This window comes from Lepidothrix coronata, unplaced genomic scaffold, assembly GCF_001604755.1.
Source record: "Lepidothrix coronata isolate B3197 unplaced genomic scaffold, Lepidothrix_coronata-1.0 Scaffold75, whole genome shotgun sequence".
NCBI classification, from domain to species: Eukaryota; Metazoa; Chordata; class Aves; order Passeriformes; family Pipridae; genus Lepidothrix; species Lepidothrix coronata.
In genome coordinates, this window is record NW_016690255.1 from 8,730,708 (window position 1) to 8,744,742 (window position 14,035).

The 14,035-nt window shown below is 38.1% G+C and overlaps 1 protein-coding gene across 1 annotated transcript in view; it reads left to right on the top strand.

Annotated features, from left to right (window-relative positions):
• LAMA1 (laminin subunit alpha 1) overlaps window positions 1-14,035 on the top strand; it is a 123,919-nt gene that overhangs the window by 33,917 nt on the left and 75,967 nt on the right. The window contains exons 4-5 of the mRNA XM_017819428.1: window positions 9,448-9,618; window positions 9,961-10,073. Of these exons, the coding sequence (XP_017674917.1) occupies window positions 9,448-9,618; window positions 9,961-10,073 (284 nt within the window). The remainder of the gene's footprint in view (window positions 1-9,447; window positions 9,619-9,960; window positions 10,074-14,035) is intronic.

Below are 14,035 nucleotides of genomic sequence, written 5' to 3' on the forward strand. Positions count from 1 at the left end.
ACTTGGGTCTTGCACATTTATGTATGCAAATTTAATTGGGATTAAGCCGAACAGGATTTTCATTTACAGGTAGGACTATTGCCTCAGCTAGAAAACTGGTGATAGGAAAGAAGTTGAGGGGGAGATATTATTTATTGAAGGAGTCATAGTAAAAGGTGGTGGTGGTGGGGGAAGTCTACTCTAGATCCAACATCAATAAGAACAAAAGTATTTGGTTTTGTTGATTTTGGGACATACCATAAGTGACTAGTGACTGAAGTCCTTAGGCTGACATGCCAGTCACATTGCCAGTACTACTGTCATGTTGGTCCAAGCTAATACTGTGCCTTAAGCAGCATGTAAGCAAAACTGCCAAGACACTGAAGTATTTAATAGCTGTGGCCTGTATTTGCTTCAGGTTTGAGTGAAGATCGTTCCTAAACGATGACTTAAGAAAAAGCCATTGTAATGCTAAAAGAACGAACGACCCCCAAACCAACAAGCACAATGATGTAGACTCCTCAACAAGTGGAAAAAGCTTTTGGGTGAACAAGAAAGAACTAATTTCATGGTCTGGCAGGTTTGTTGTTCCTTGGCAGCCTGCCCGTCTGTCAACTTCTGGCTCTTTTGCTTTGGTGTAAATGCTGTGGCAATTTCTGGGCAGATTCTTGAACAGGCCAGCAGCATTAAAAAAAAATCAATACTTGGAAGATATGACTTGACAGAAGAAATACTGATTATACTTTGAAAATGAATGACAGAGTACTCACAAATTACCCATCTTGTCTATTAAGTTGTTCTGTCTGATGCTGAAAACTGGCATGAAAGCTAATTTTCTTTCTTCTACTCCTTAGTTTGTTCTGATTGAAATAAGCAGCAGGTTACTGCCAATATTGAAGGTATTAAACATTTCTGTGGTAGAACTCTTTTATTTATGCTAGGAACTTAATGTTTTTTTTACCTTAGATCCCTAAAATTTATGAAAGTACCAAGACATAATACTAGATACCACATTAAGGGCTGGTGTGTAAGCTATTAAACCTATTGTGTTTGCCAGTGTTTTCTATTCTCAGGCTGTCAAAGATGATATGTGCTCCTTTAAGGAACAAGGTAACTCATTTGTAGGAATCTCTGGATGGGGCTGAAAAGCTCTAACTCCTTCAGTGTTAAGCATTTGCACCCTGACCCATGTCTTTGCATCCTTATCCTCTCTATTTGTAATTTAAGTACATGTGCTGTGACACAGTCTATGTGTGATCTACATCTGTGTTTTCAAGCTGAGCATGCGGTGGACTGGAAGATGGGGCATTGTGAAGCTTGCACCAGCTGACTTGTTAACATTTAGCTTTATAGTCTAACAGATATTTTTAGTGTTAGTATTCGGCCTAAACTAGTATCTAACCCATCTGTGGTATTAAAAACCTCAGTACTTTGTGTAAGTAAACATTAGTTACTGAGTAACTGAGATGACAAGTTTCAGTTTCTTCTGCAGATGTATTAGTTAGCTTTCCATGTTCTAAACATTTAATCTGGAAGTCTGGGATTTGTTTGTTACAGACAACTTTGTGACAAACTTTTCAGCGATTTTGATAATTCCCTAATTTTAATTTGTGTTCCTGATACTCCTGATCCCAATACTGCATATTGAAAAATTTAGCATCTTGCAATAATGCTTAATTAGGACACAATGCTTTTCTTACTCTTTCTTTACCTTAGTTTTCCATTGCCTTATATTTATAGCACACTTCACATGCTTTGAAATTTAAAAATTTATTAGGGCTCAGGTTTTCTACCCTGTTTTGGAAACGAAAAACACTTTTTGCCTTGTTCAAGTTCTGTTACATCAGGGCCATCAACCTGGCCATGCGCTGGTGTTTGGGAATTTTAAGGAAGACATGCAAGTTATGCCAGACACTTGCTCTTTAACCTTCACAAACTAAAAGGAGGGAACTAGTCGTGGGAGAATAGTACAGCTGGTATTCATTCTTGAATGAATAAACTTTTGCCTTTTGTGTTTGCAGTCTGAATTTGACAGAATTTTATTAATTTGTAGTGTTATAACTTTTACTTTGTTAACTTTATTAATTAGTAGTGTTATACTTTTGTACATTTCTGAGCACTGAATGCTAACTAGCACATAATCTAGCCCAAGGCAGACCACAGTAGGCGATAGGCTTTTGCTGCAGTACCCTGTCTGCATTAAGGCTCTTATTAATAATGCTGAATGCACATAAGCAACTACAGAAAATGTTTGGCAGAGAAGCCTTTGCCATTTAGAAGAAGGGCAAGGTTTCATCCTCTGTAGCTTGTTTGTGCTCTAACAGCTTGCAGAATTCAAGCAGAATACTTTTGGTAACATTACTTTTGTAATGTGTTTTTTTTCTCAGTCCTTTTTTTTTTTTTTTTCCTTTTTTTTTTTTTTTTTTGGTGGTTCACTTGGATTGTTTAAGTGTAGTTTGCAAAAGCTTGACTGAATCACAGCTGTAAAATAATCAGCTGATTGTTCTGAAAGCAAGTGTTTGAGTGTTCAGCAAATGACTGCCAAGTAATCTGTTTTACAGATAACCTGAGCCCATCCCAGGACCTGATGGGGAGTATACTTCTCTTTTGTCACTGACCAGTCTGCAGTACAGCAGACAAGGATCTTTTACTTACCTTAGTGTGCAATGCAGAGTGAACTGTAGTATGTTTCAAAAAAATGCGGAACTTATTTTCGTGTGTGTTAACAAAACTGTGGAGAATTTAAGAAATTCTACTCTAGCTGGTGCTGCTGAGGTCTGAGGAGCCACACTGTTGGAGAAATGCAAACTGCCAATGATTCAGAAGGATAAGTTTTTAAAAAATTGACTGTGGAAAGATTGAGAGGGTTATTTATCTGGTCTAGAAAAGGGTGTGTGATAAAAGCCTTTCGGGTAAACAAAAGCTGTAATCAAGATCATGGCAGATCAAGAATGCAGCAAAGAAGACTGAAAATTTGTAGCTTTTAAAGTGATAAAGCACCTGAGTAGACTTGTCGGAGGGGTTGAGGAATATCCATCATTGGAAGCTCTTGAGAATAGACAAATTTAGTATGTTCTTACATTGAAACATGATTGAATTAAATAAATGTAATCTTCACCAGCTGTATTCCTGTGACACATTAGTCAGCTTTGCTCTACAGTGTGAGAAGAAACAGAACCGGTTTTAGTAGAAGATAGTCATGGTAGAGGCTTCTTCTTAATCTGAAGTAATTTAATCTAAACATTGCAAATTATAGTTTGCAGAGATTTTGCTAAAGACTCCCTAGCGTACCCCTTAGTTCCTGTGAACTTAGTGTTGTGCTAGTAGAAATTTTCCTCTTTGGAGAGCTACAGAAAAAGGAGTGATCATCTTTCAAAATAAATTCGAACTAGTGGCTTGCTATGTCAGCCTATTGTGTAAATTGTGGTGAAGTTTTCAGCTTTTCAAATGGGTTAGTGCTGCAGCTAACACATTTTTAGGCAATGTCTCCACAAAGTGGATTATAAGGCAGGTTGAGTGTTATACCCCATATTTCTTGCTGACTCTTAAGAACAGGGAATTAGTGCCTTAATTCCCACAGTTAGAAGTTAGCAATTTCAGCCCATTCGTTTGAAAGAAATCAGCCTAGATGTTTGATGTGATGATGGGATAGGATTCTGATGAAAGTGTATAGAAAAGGTTAAGCTAGGGAATGTTGCTAGTAAAATATAATGAGGGTAAATCTGTTGAGCAGGCTAGGAATCTGAACCCAAGCCTGATAGTTCCAGGGCTTTCATTTAGTGAATTCATTTAATCTAAAACTTGAATAAGACAGAACAACTAAAACAAGTCTGTGCTATTGAAAACTTCCTGAGAATGTTATAAAGAATGTAATCTCAACTTCTGCAGTGTAATAGTATTACATATTTTATACATTTTAATAATGTGACATTTTATTACATTTTGTCCTTAGTCCTTTCTGTTTTCCTGAAGTGCATCAAACTATTCTGAACAACTGTCACTGTGTCCTCTGTAAATGTTTTCAGTAAATGGGGAATCAATTGCTTGTGAGCAAACTTCAACACTGCCTGCTTGTTATGAACTACTGATTGCCTTAACATTTTTAAAAACGCAAACTTGCAAATGAGATAAGACCCCTTCAAGTATTTCTGTGTTCTGAGAAATGACACAATAAAAAGCTCACTGTTACTGCACACATCAGCTCTTTGTTTTTTAAGTCAGATCTACTTTGTTCACTTGCAGATTACTGCTTTGTTACGCTCAGCACTAAAAAGCCAAAATACTTGAAATCAGGCTGTTGCATTGCTGAATGTCTCAGAGTTGGTCACTGAAGTCTGGTTTGGAGTCTTCATTGTATACACTGATGAACAATCCGGGAAACATCACATTCTGGACTGAGTTCGTGGCTTGCTTCATGTATCTCTTGTGTTCATTTCCCATCAGTTTTTGTCTTCTTTAAAAAAGCAAACAAACTCCAAAAAAACAAAAAACATGTCTGTAATTTATTTGGCTTCTAAGGAATATCAGACAGATCAGTGAATCTGGGTTCAGGAGGAAGCTGTCTTAAATGTAGTGTTTCTGTGAAGATATTATCTTTATTGTGCTTATTAAACATATGTGCTGATATAGTGAAGCCTGTGTAAAGCAGAACTCTTACATGCATCCTTCTGTTTTTACAACTGTGTTTGTAAAAGAAATTATTTTAATCAGCTATGCCTCTGCTAGGAAGATTGTTATTCTGGGGACTGTATTCCTTTTTCTACATGCCATCTGTGAAAAGTATTTTCAACCTCTGTCACATTTTGAGAATCCATACAGTTAAACATGATCAAAAACACAAGTAATGCATGGATTTTACTGAAATGCACAAATCCACTTCTCTTCTACCCAAAACAGAACAGTGATAAAATACTATTAATTTCCTAAGTGAAAAATCATTAATCAGAAAATGGAATTGGGGTTTCATTCAAATCTAGCTGTACAGAATGCAGCCAAGGGTCCTAAACTGTGAATTCTTCAATATAAGGAAGAGAAAAAATAAATGGCACACAAGTGCATATGGTTTCTATGTTTGCATTAGTGATGTGTATGTGCTGTAGACTGAGCATGGAGAATAAGTCTAATGTCTTTGGAGTGCATGGATGCTGCTGTACATGGACAGGATATCGGAGCTAGAGAAAATGGTCAAGTCCAGGGTATGTCAGACCCACTGCATAAGTACTAAGGAATTGATCTGTTCATGTGCAGTAGATCAGGTGTATCCAGAATGAGGCAACAGATATGCACTGGTCACAGCTGGAGTTGCCAGAACCCTGGAAATGTCCCTAGTCCTTGAAATGCTTCTTGGTGAAAACTTCAGGGGTGCTTGGTAGTCTGTATCTGTAACAAAGTAAAAACTTACAAACCCACAAAGAAATAAACTGAGTCTTCAGGCAAAAGATGATGGTACTTACATCTGCAATGAGGAGCTTTTGAGGACTTCTGTAGAACCTGATTTAAAGTAGAATAATTCCTAAAGAAGTGCAAGTGGTGTGATTCACCATTAACTTAACAATAGAGAGATAGCTGTCCTGGCTACAGCCATCCTTTACTTAGGCACTGATGTGTATCAATCCAGGATGACTTATGTGAATTGTCAGCACATTGAATCTGCCCCAGTAAGCTGCCTGCTCCAACTGTCCCCATTCATTCTGAAGAATTGGAGTCAATAGGCATATTGAAGCCCATAAAATAGAAGTTGACTGCCTCACCTACCTTAAAGCTCTTTGCCCATCTTCCTTTTCCCTGGCATACTGCATGCTGACCACCTGTTCATCATCTAAATACATTACACCTGGCTTCATTATGAACAAGCCTTTTCCCTGACGTTTGGTGAGATATTAATGCGATGTCCTTCACCATAAGGTCTGCCTGCTGAGCTATGCATACAACAAATCCATCCAGCCTTTGAATTATTCCTTATTGGCATTTCTTGAAGAAATGAACATTGTGGAATGTGAATGTGACAAATTCTGCCATATCCATATTGCAGATCACCTTATTATGGACATGATTCCCTCTGCTTTTTCTGAGCTTGGGCTGTTTTGCCTTTCCTGTAGGAAAGCTCTGAATGACATAATTCTGACAGTACCAACTCAGCTTTTCAGTTCTCCTCTACTAAGTTTTAGTCACACATCTGTCTAAAACCAAGTCCTTACCAAATAGAGCAACTTGCCTGAACATCTAATTAAAACGTGCTTGGCTTTCGTGCTGAGCTGTAGCGAACCAGTTGCTGTTCTTTCTCAAGGTCAAATTAGCATCTATACACTTCAGTTTCTGGCATTGGGAGGTATGTGAATCTCTGGGGCAAATGAGCAGCAGAGTAGGTGGGAACAAAATCGAGTTAAAGAGTTCACCTTACCATGAAAAGAGCTGGCTAGCAGTTAGAAGTGAATGAGCTGGATTTAAAAATTCTTCCAGCTTTTCTCAGGACCACTACAGTCTCTTGCAAAATGCTGAACTGAAATGCCCAAACAGAGATGGGCCCAATGGTGGAAACATGAAGTAGCAAATACTTAAGTGCAAAGTTGGTTGCAAGGTATTTTTACAAATAGAATATAGTCAATCAAACTTGATTAGCGAGCTGAGAAGTCTATTGCTGAATTCTATATAGATCCATGTGGCTGTTGCCATCTCTCAAGGCTGATTCAAAACTTCAGTCATCTAGTGTGATAATGGAGCCTGAAAGTTCAGCAGTAAAACAGTGATGGTTTTATATATAGCACTTGCCTTCCTTTCTAGTGAGAATAATTTGATAAATCCAATTCAATCAGTCATTTGTGCTATACTTTAGATAGACAACTGTAAAAGTTACCTAAATCACAGGAAGAGTTGTTAAACATTGAAATGGACTGCCCAGGGAAGTGGTAGTCATTGCTTCTGGAGCTGTTCAAGAAATGACTGGACGTGGCACTTAGTGCCATGGTCTAGTTGACAAGGCAGTGATCCATCAAAGGTTGGACTTGATGATCTCAGAGGACCTTTCCAACCTAAATGATTTTGTGATTCTGTGATGTCTTCAAGAGCGCAAATATAATTTGCCAAAAGTTCAGTTTAAAGAAACTTGGGATCTTCTGCTGGAGTTTTATGTCTATTACAGCCACTTGGATTTTATAGCAGGATATGACCTCAGTCACCTGTTATCTGTAAAGGGCTCATTTCATTGACTGATTCTGTGGTTGCTCATCTTTATCATACCTACCTCTTCCTAGAAGCAATAAAAATATATATTACCAGATGTTTGGTGGTTTTTTTTTTTTCGGGGCAGAGTAGACAGAGGTTGAATGGAGATTGGTAGAGGAGCATCTAAGAGCTTTTGAACTCCAAACTCTGAGTGCCTAAATTTTCTTAAAAGACTGAAGAGGAACAAAGTTCTTTAAAGATGCAACTCATTTATTTGCAATTTGCCTTTTTTCTATTTTTTTTATTGCAGATGCTTATTGTTTTTAAATAAATCATCTTCTACATTATTCTCAATCTTCCCTGCTGCAAAGGTGGCTGCACCTTTGCAGTTCGCCTAATATGTAATTGGGTTAAAGAGACTCAGAGGTGAACATAATCAACTAGGATTTGAAGAGATGCAGTACCTTGCAGAGTAAAGCTAACAAACTCTTTATTTGGATTCTGGGGCCAAACTCCAGTGCAACTCACTTAGATTAAAGTGTGCTTTCTTCTTATCTCTGTGGGACCCAGAAAACTCATCATGAGATATCTTTGCTCTTCCTTTGTCACAACTCCGTGTACCAAAGTTTATTGGAGATAACTTATGTCACTGTAACAAATGATCCTGGAAAGAAATGGCAGGGCTACTCTGTAACGTGAGTGAAGGTAGTGAATGACCTGGGAATGAACGGATAGCTCTTGAAAACAGGTTGATAGACCCCTGCAAGAACAGTAATGAATACTGAATAAGGAAGATTTTATGTAATTGGAGAGTAACGTAAGAAAAGATACTCTCTTCCACCACTGAGCTTTCTTGTCCAATAGGAAAACAGGGGGTGGCATTTCTTCTTTGCTTTCAGCTATAGATCTGAAGCTGCACTGCACATGTATTGGAAGAGGTGAGAGAAGCCTGTGCAGAAAGCACGTTACTGACAAAAGAGCCTCACTAAAGTGATCAATAGGATGACGTTAACATCCTCATCTGCATCAGATTTAGGTATCATGAGAACAAGGCATCTGACCTAGTCTAGATTTAACTTAAATAAGGTCAGGATTCAAAAAAATAAAAAACTCCATCTCTCTCCTATTAAGTTTCAAGTATAGCACAATTGAAAACACACCACTTGTAATTCATGCTGTGGTAGAGGGTTACGATTTAGCCAGATTTTCAATAGCTGAAGGCAAGTCTTAAACAACACTGAAACTTTTCTCCAGGCTTTCCAGGGTAATGCAATTACTGGGCAAAGACACTTTAAAGGAATATTTAATGTTGCCTTGTTGAGAACACAGAATCAGAGACTTGTTAGGGTTGGAAGGGACTTGTAGAGATCATCTAGTCCAACCCCGCTGCCAAGGCAGGGTCACCTAGAACAGGTTACACAGGAACATGAGAGGGAGACTCCATGACTTCCTTGGGCAGTCTGTTACAGTGCTCTGCCACCCTCAATGTAAAGAAGTTCTTCCTCATGTTGAGATGAAACTTCATATGTTTTAGTTTATGGCCACTGCTTCTCATCCTGTTGCTGAGTACCACTGAAAAGAGCCTGTAATCATCCTCTTGGCACCCGCATTTGAGATATCTGTTACATTATAACTATGAAAGAAATAAAATCTTTTTAGCTCAGGACGGATGTCTTGAAACTGATAACAACGTTGCTGAGAAGCTGTGCTTAACTTTTGTGATATACAGTATTCTTGACATTTTATCAGTAGCCTTCCAGCCAAAGTAAAACTTTACTCCTTTTAGAGAAGGCTGAGGATTCCTGATCTGGTAGTAGTAATTTTGAAAACCCTTTGTCTGTTGTTACATTATTCCAGTGCACAAGAACAACACCATTTGAAAGTACAGTAAAGTGTTCGTGTAAAGATTAATAAGTAGCAAGCACAATATGCCTTAGACTTTACAAAGACTGCAGAAGAACCTGTAGCAAAGGGCTAAAGTTCAGTCCTTAAATCTTGCAAGCCTGGAGCATGTTGTTCAGGCTGGTGGTGTTGCTGCTGCTGCAGAGAGCTCCTGTTAAATGCTGTTTTCCATACCAGCTGAGTGCGTGCTGTACAGTCCCTCCTTGCTTCTGGCAGTAGGCCAGTTGCCCTCCTGGTTTTGATCAATTCACAATGCATAGGAAGGTTTCCAAGTGGGAAAGTTGGTTTGCAAAAGCTCTTGTTTTCCTTAGAATAAAGCATGCAAATGTGGAGTGAAATAACAGGGATATTGCTGTCAGGGTGCCAATTTTGCATGTCTTTCAATGTCACATTATTTCTTGCAAGGCCTGTTCCCTGCCATTTTGAACCTGGCCAGCAATGCTCACATCTCCACCAATGCCACCTGTGGGGAGAAGGGACCAGAGATGTTCTGCAAACTGGTGGAGCATGTCCCTGGACGGCCCCTCCGCAATGCCCAGTGCCGTGTCTGTGACAGTCACAGTGCCAATCCCAAAGGCAAGTTTCATGTGTTTCTTTTTTTGTTTCATCGGTTTGTGTCTTTTAACCATTCCTTGTGAATACAGAGTGTATTGCTGTCAAATATGTTTTAGTTTTAGTCTCCCTACTACGTGAGTGCAACTACCTTTGAGCAAAGGGCTGACGGAAAGTGTGAGCACCTTCTAGCACCATTGAGCACTGCAGGATCCAATGACAGCCTTATTGTCTGAGGGCAAATATCAGCTTTTACTTTTTTATGACAGGAAGAAATTGTGCTCAGTGTGAAATAAATGTGCTGGGTTAGAAAAATGCAGTGAGATTTATTTCCAAGAGATGTTTAATTATTTTGCTTTGAAACAGAGCAGCACCCAATTTCCAGTGCAATTGATGGTACCAATAACTGGTGGCAGAGTCCCAGCATTCAGAATGGAAGGCAATACCACTGGGTCACCATCACCTTGGATTTAAGGCAGGTGAGTAACATTTAGATGAGTGTAATTAAATGTATGTAGATATAAGCCAATGCAATCGATTGCAGCTCCTGTGTGTTTAAGTGTGTGAGCATAGCACTTTGGTTAAATATGCTAATACGAACTGATTTTAAACAGATGTGGTTTTCAATCATTGTCTTAGAGCATCTTGAAGATTTTGTTCCTATCAGACTTCCTATCGTGGCACAGTAACAATTGTATATGTGTGGATGAGAGTTTTTAACTGTCATCCATGTTTCCTCTGTTTTGGTAACCTATTCCATCTGTACCAATTCCTTATGTCTTGATAACTTTCCTCTACCTGACCCTTCTGTCTTTTCCCCAGCAGTCCTCTGATATTGTGTTCCTCCACCTTTGATTTCTTATGAGTTACTTGAAGTCTCTGTTATCCAGGACTTATTTTTAAGCAGCAGTGTTTTCAGGGTATTGGCCTAAGCACAGATTTTATATGTGAGGATACATTTGTTTCTGTTTATTAACTGTAACTGTCAGCCCATCACCTGATTGTTGTACAGTTTCTTAAAAAGAGTAAATAATTTGGAGTAGGACATAGGTGAAATACTGCCATTTGCTGTAAGGTAACAACACATAATGCTTCCAAATATTAGATCCATAGGTATTGTAACTCAGATAATGAGTTTCAGAGGAGAGAAAGGTAAGTGACTGGAGGGTTATTGCATTCACATAAATTATCTCACAGTAGGTCACAAGTTAAACTTTTTAAATTTCTCAGTGTTTTTGCATATTTACATTAAATATGCAACCTGTTACTGTAACATAACGGTCAGATTGAAGTGTAAAATGTCAAAGAGTTCAATTGCAGGATATCCAGAACCCTGGGAAGTCTGACTTTCCTCAGTTGAGGGATATCCTTAAGGACTACAGTGCAAAACATGCATAAAATGGGGCAAAAGTGGTGGTGCTAAAAGAAAAGTTGATTTGCCACTTTCTGTGCTTCTTTTCTGACTTGATTCTCATCACAATCTTGCTGGAAGGAGCACTGGGAAGAAATGTTCTCTATTATATCTTCTATGAACTTTTGCTGTCAGCTTTTCTGAAGAGTTAGGGTTTATATTTCTGAAACAGTGATTTCTGACCCTGGGGAATCTGGAACTGTCTGGACAGAAGTTGGTTCCTCTGTTTTGGCACTTCATGTCCAAATCTGGAGGGGTTATCATTCTTAGGCTGCTCAGCTGTACAGAGTATTTGCCAATTTATTAGTTTGTCTGTTAGACATGGAAGAATCAGAAGTCTTTTACCCTGTTCCAAGAAAAGACAAAACAATTGCTGAAGAAAATGTATTTTTCTTGGCTTTTTCTTGTTGTTTTGCTTTGAACATATCTATGCACTGGGCTAACTAAGTTGTTTGAAAATCATAGCTCAACAATTCATTATTAATACATGGATGCTTCCAAACTCTGGAAGAAGTTTTGTTACTTACTAAGAAATGCATATTTGAGGTGTACAGTTGGTAAGAAGCTTTTGCAAGATCTCTAGACCCAGTTTGAAGGTTATTTTAAAGATTAAAATGGAAGGTTTAACTTTGATGTTTTCAAGTGAAGCATAGGTTAAGCAAGTGCCTAGTTTGCTCTTTAATTAGAAAGCAGAACTGTTAGGGAAATAATCACAAGGTGTCTTTTGTCAGTGACAGAAGGTTTGGATAAGACTTTCTTGTTGTTTGAAGAGTTAGCTTTGTGTTTAGTTTGTAGATGGACAAACAGGAAGGAAAAATGAAGGAGGGAATGCCTTAGTTTTTATCCTCCTAGAACAATTTCACTTTGGAAACAGACCAGCTGAGCTGCCCTCTAAATCTTCTGTTCTCCACTCTTAGTGCTGTTGATGTTTCACCACATGCACATCTTTCCTCTCCTGACCCACGCTCAGTTTCACTAATTCGATTTGAAAAGTTTCCCCTAAGGGGCCTTTCTTCTGTGTTTTCCTTAGAGACTTTAAGAGAGAGAAGGCATCTAGGGCTATGCAAACTGAATGTAAATTATGCTCTGTGAGAAAGGATTCGGTTAATAGAGATTGCTTGAGTCAATGAGTTATTAGAGCTGACTTGGTGTGCTTACTTTAAGTGAGTCAGCACGAGTAAAGAAAACACAAAAGAAAAGCGTATGAAGGACCTTAGTGATTTTAGTAATTGTTTACTTCATACATTAGCTTGAGAATGAGTTAAAATACTCTTCTAGGACCTTTAAAAGTATTCCTGAAAGTCAGTACCTGTAACTACGTGCATTACAATATAACTTTAGCATTGGTACTTCTTTTTTTACATTTCAAGCTTTGTGCATGAAATCTGTTAAGTAGCATATTAAAGTAAACAAGTCCTTCAGTTTTCCTTGCCAGAGTGTAGTGGCCTTTCATGATGTGAAAAATGACCATCTGATCACATTTGTGATGGGTTCTTTTGTAATTACCAGAAGTTCTAGATCTAAGAGGATTTGATTGTTTCTTGGGATTGTTATCATTGTACATTTTAGAGATATAATCTAAGCAATTGGGTTTGTGAGTGCTGAAACATACCCTTGTCTGGCAAATATGGGGAAGATTCCCTTAGCTGGTGAAAACTCCACTCCAGTACTCATCTCTTGGCTCAAAGGTGAAGGGAATAGAGGATATTCTTTCAGCACGTATTCTACCTTGTACTTAGTTTATTTAGTCTAAAAACAGCTGGACTGAAAAGCAGTTTGATGGAATCTCATTGAGAGAAGAGGTCTGGCTAATAAAAGCAATATTGAAATTGCTGTTTTGATCTTCCTCCTTTGTGGAATCTGTGCTATTTATGGCTAATGCTAAGCATTTTATAACGGTAGGTGGGGCTTATGTCAGGATTCTTTAGCTCATTTACACCGTAACAACTAGGTACATTTATTCCAGTGTGCCTTTCAGTCTTTCCAGGATCCAGATGTCTGATTGTCTTTCCTTCCCACACACTCTACCACCACCCCGCCCCGGCTCCCTCTTTCCATTGAATGTGATCCAGAACTGGGGATCTGGCAGTGATCCAGAACTAGGGAAAGAGTAGTTTAGCAATGAGGTGTCGTATTGATGTACAAGACACTAAGATTTGATTTATGACCTTGTGTTTCCTACACTGCTAGTTTTACAGAAACAAAATGCGCAGCATCAGTTTTTGATAAAAACAGCATTTTTGCCTGAGTTTGACTCCCCTGGATGGTTATATTATGAAATTATGATTTTAATAAATGCTGACTGTTGCATATTTACGCAGTGTGATTGGGGCAGCTGTAAAATATTAATCTGTGACACCATTAAATGAAGACTATTTGCCTCAGTTTTATTATCATGATTCAGACTTTTAAAGGTATTTAAATGTAGTCTGTATACTTGGCATAGCAAAATGGCAGATGTTTGTGTATCATAAAGTTCTTGAATTGTAAAGCAACACCAGTTCTTCTTAGAAGACCCATAGTATTGAGTTGAGAAAACAACTCCACTTGCGTGTAAGTTGTAGCTCATGAATATTTTATGATACTGGATTGCCACTCAGAGGCTGATATAAGAGTAATTTGTAGTTTCTTCTATTAGAAAGTAAAAAAGAATGTAAATATATGATTTGTGCAAAGCTTTAATCTTGAAATGAACTGGCAAGAACAGATTTCTGTAGAGATACATTGTTTGCTGGTGTAAAAAAATATTATTCTGTTGACGTCACTGGACTAATGCTAATTTGTTGTACGTGGCAAGCTGCCTTAAAAGCCTTTTGTGGCTTTGTAAAACTGATGATGCAAGATTCAGGGTGTTCATCTGTACATTCTTACAAGGCAATTTTTAAATAAAATGAATTTTCCTTCTATTCCAAAGCAACGGCTGCACATAATGAATCAAAATCTTCAAGAAAATACAATTAATGAGACTAGAAATTCTGCTGAATTTAGTGTATTTTGCACTTTTAACATCACAGAACACTCAGAGCAAAA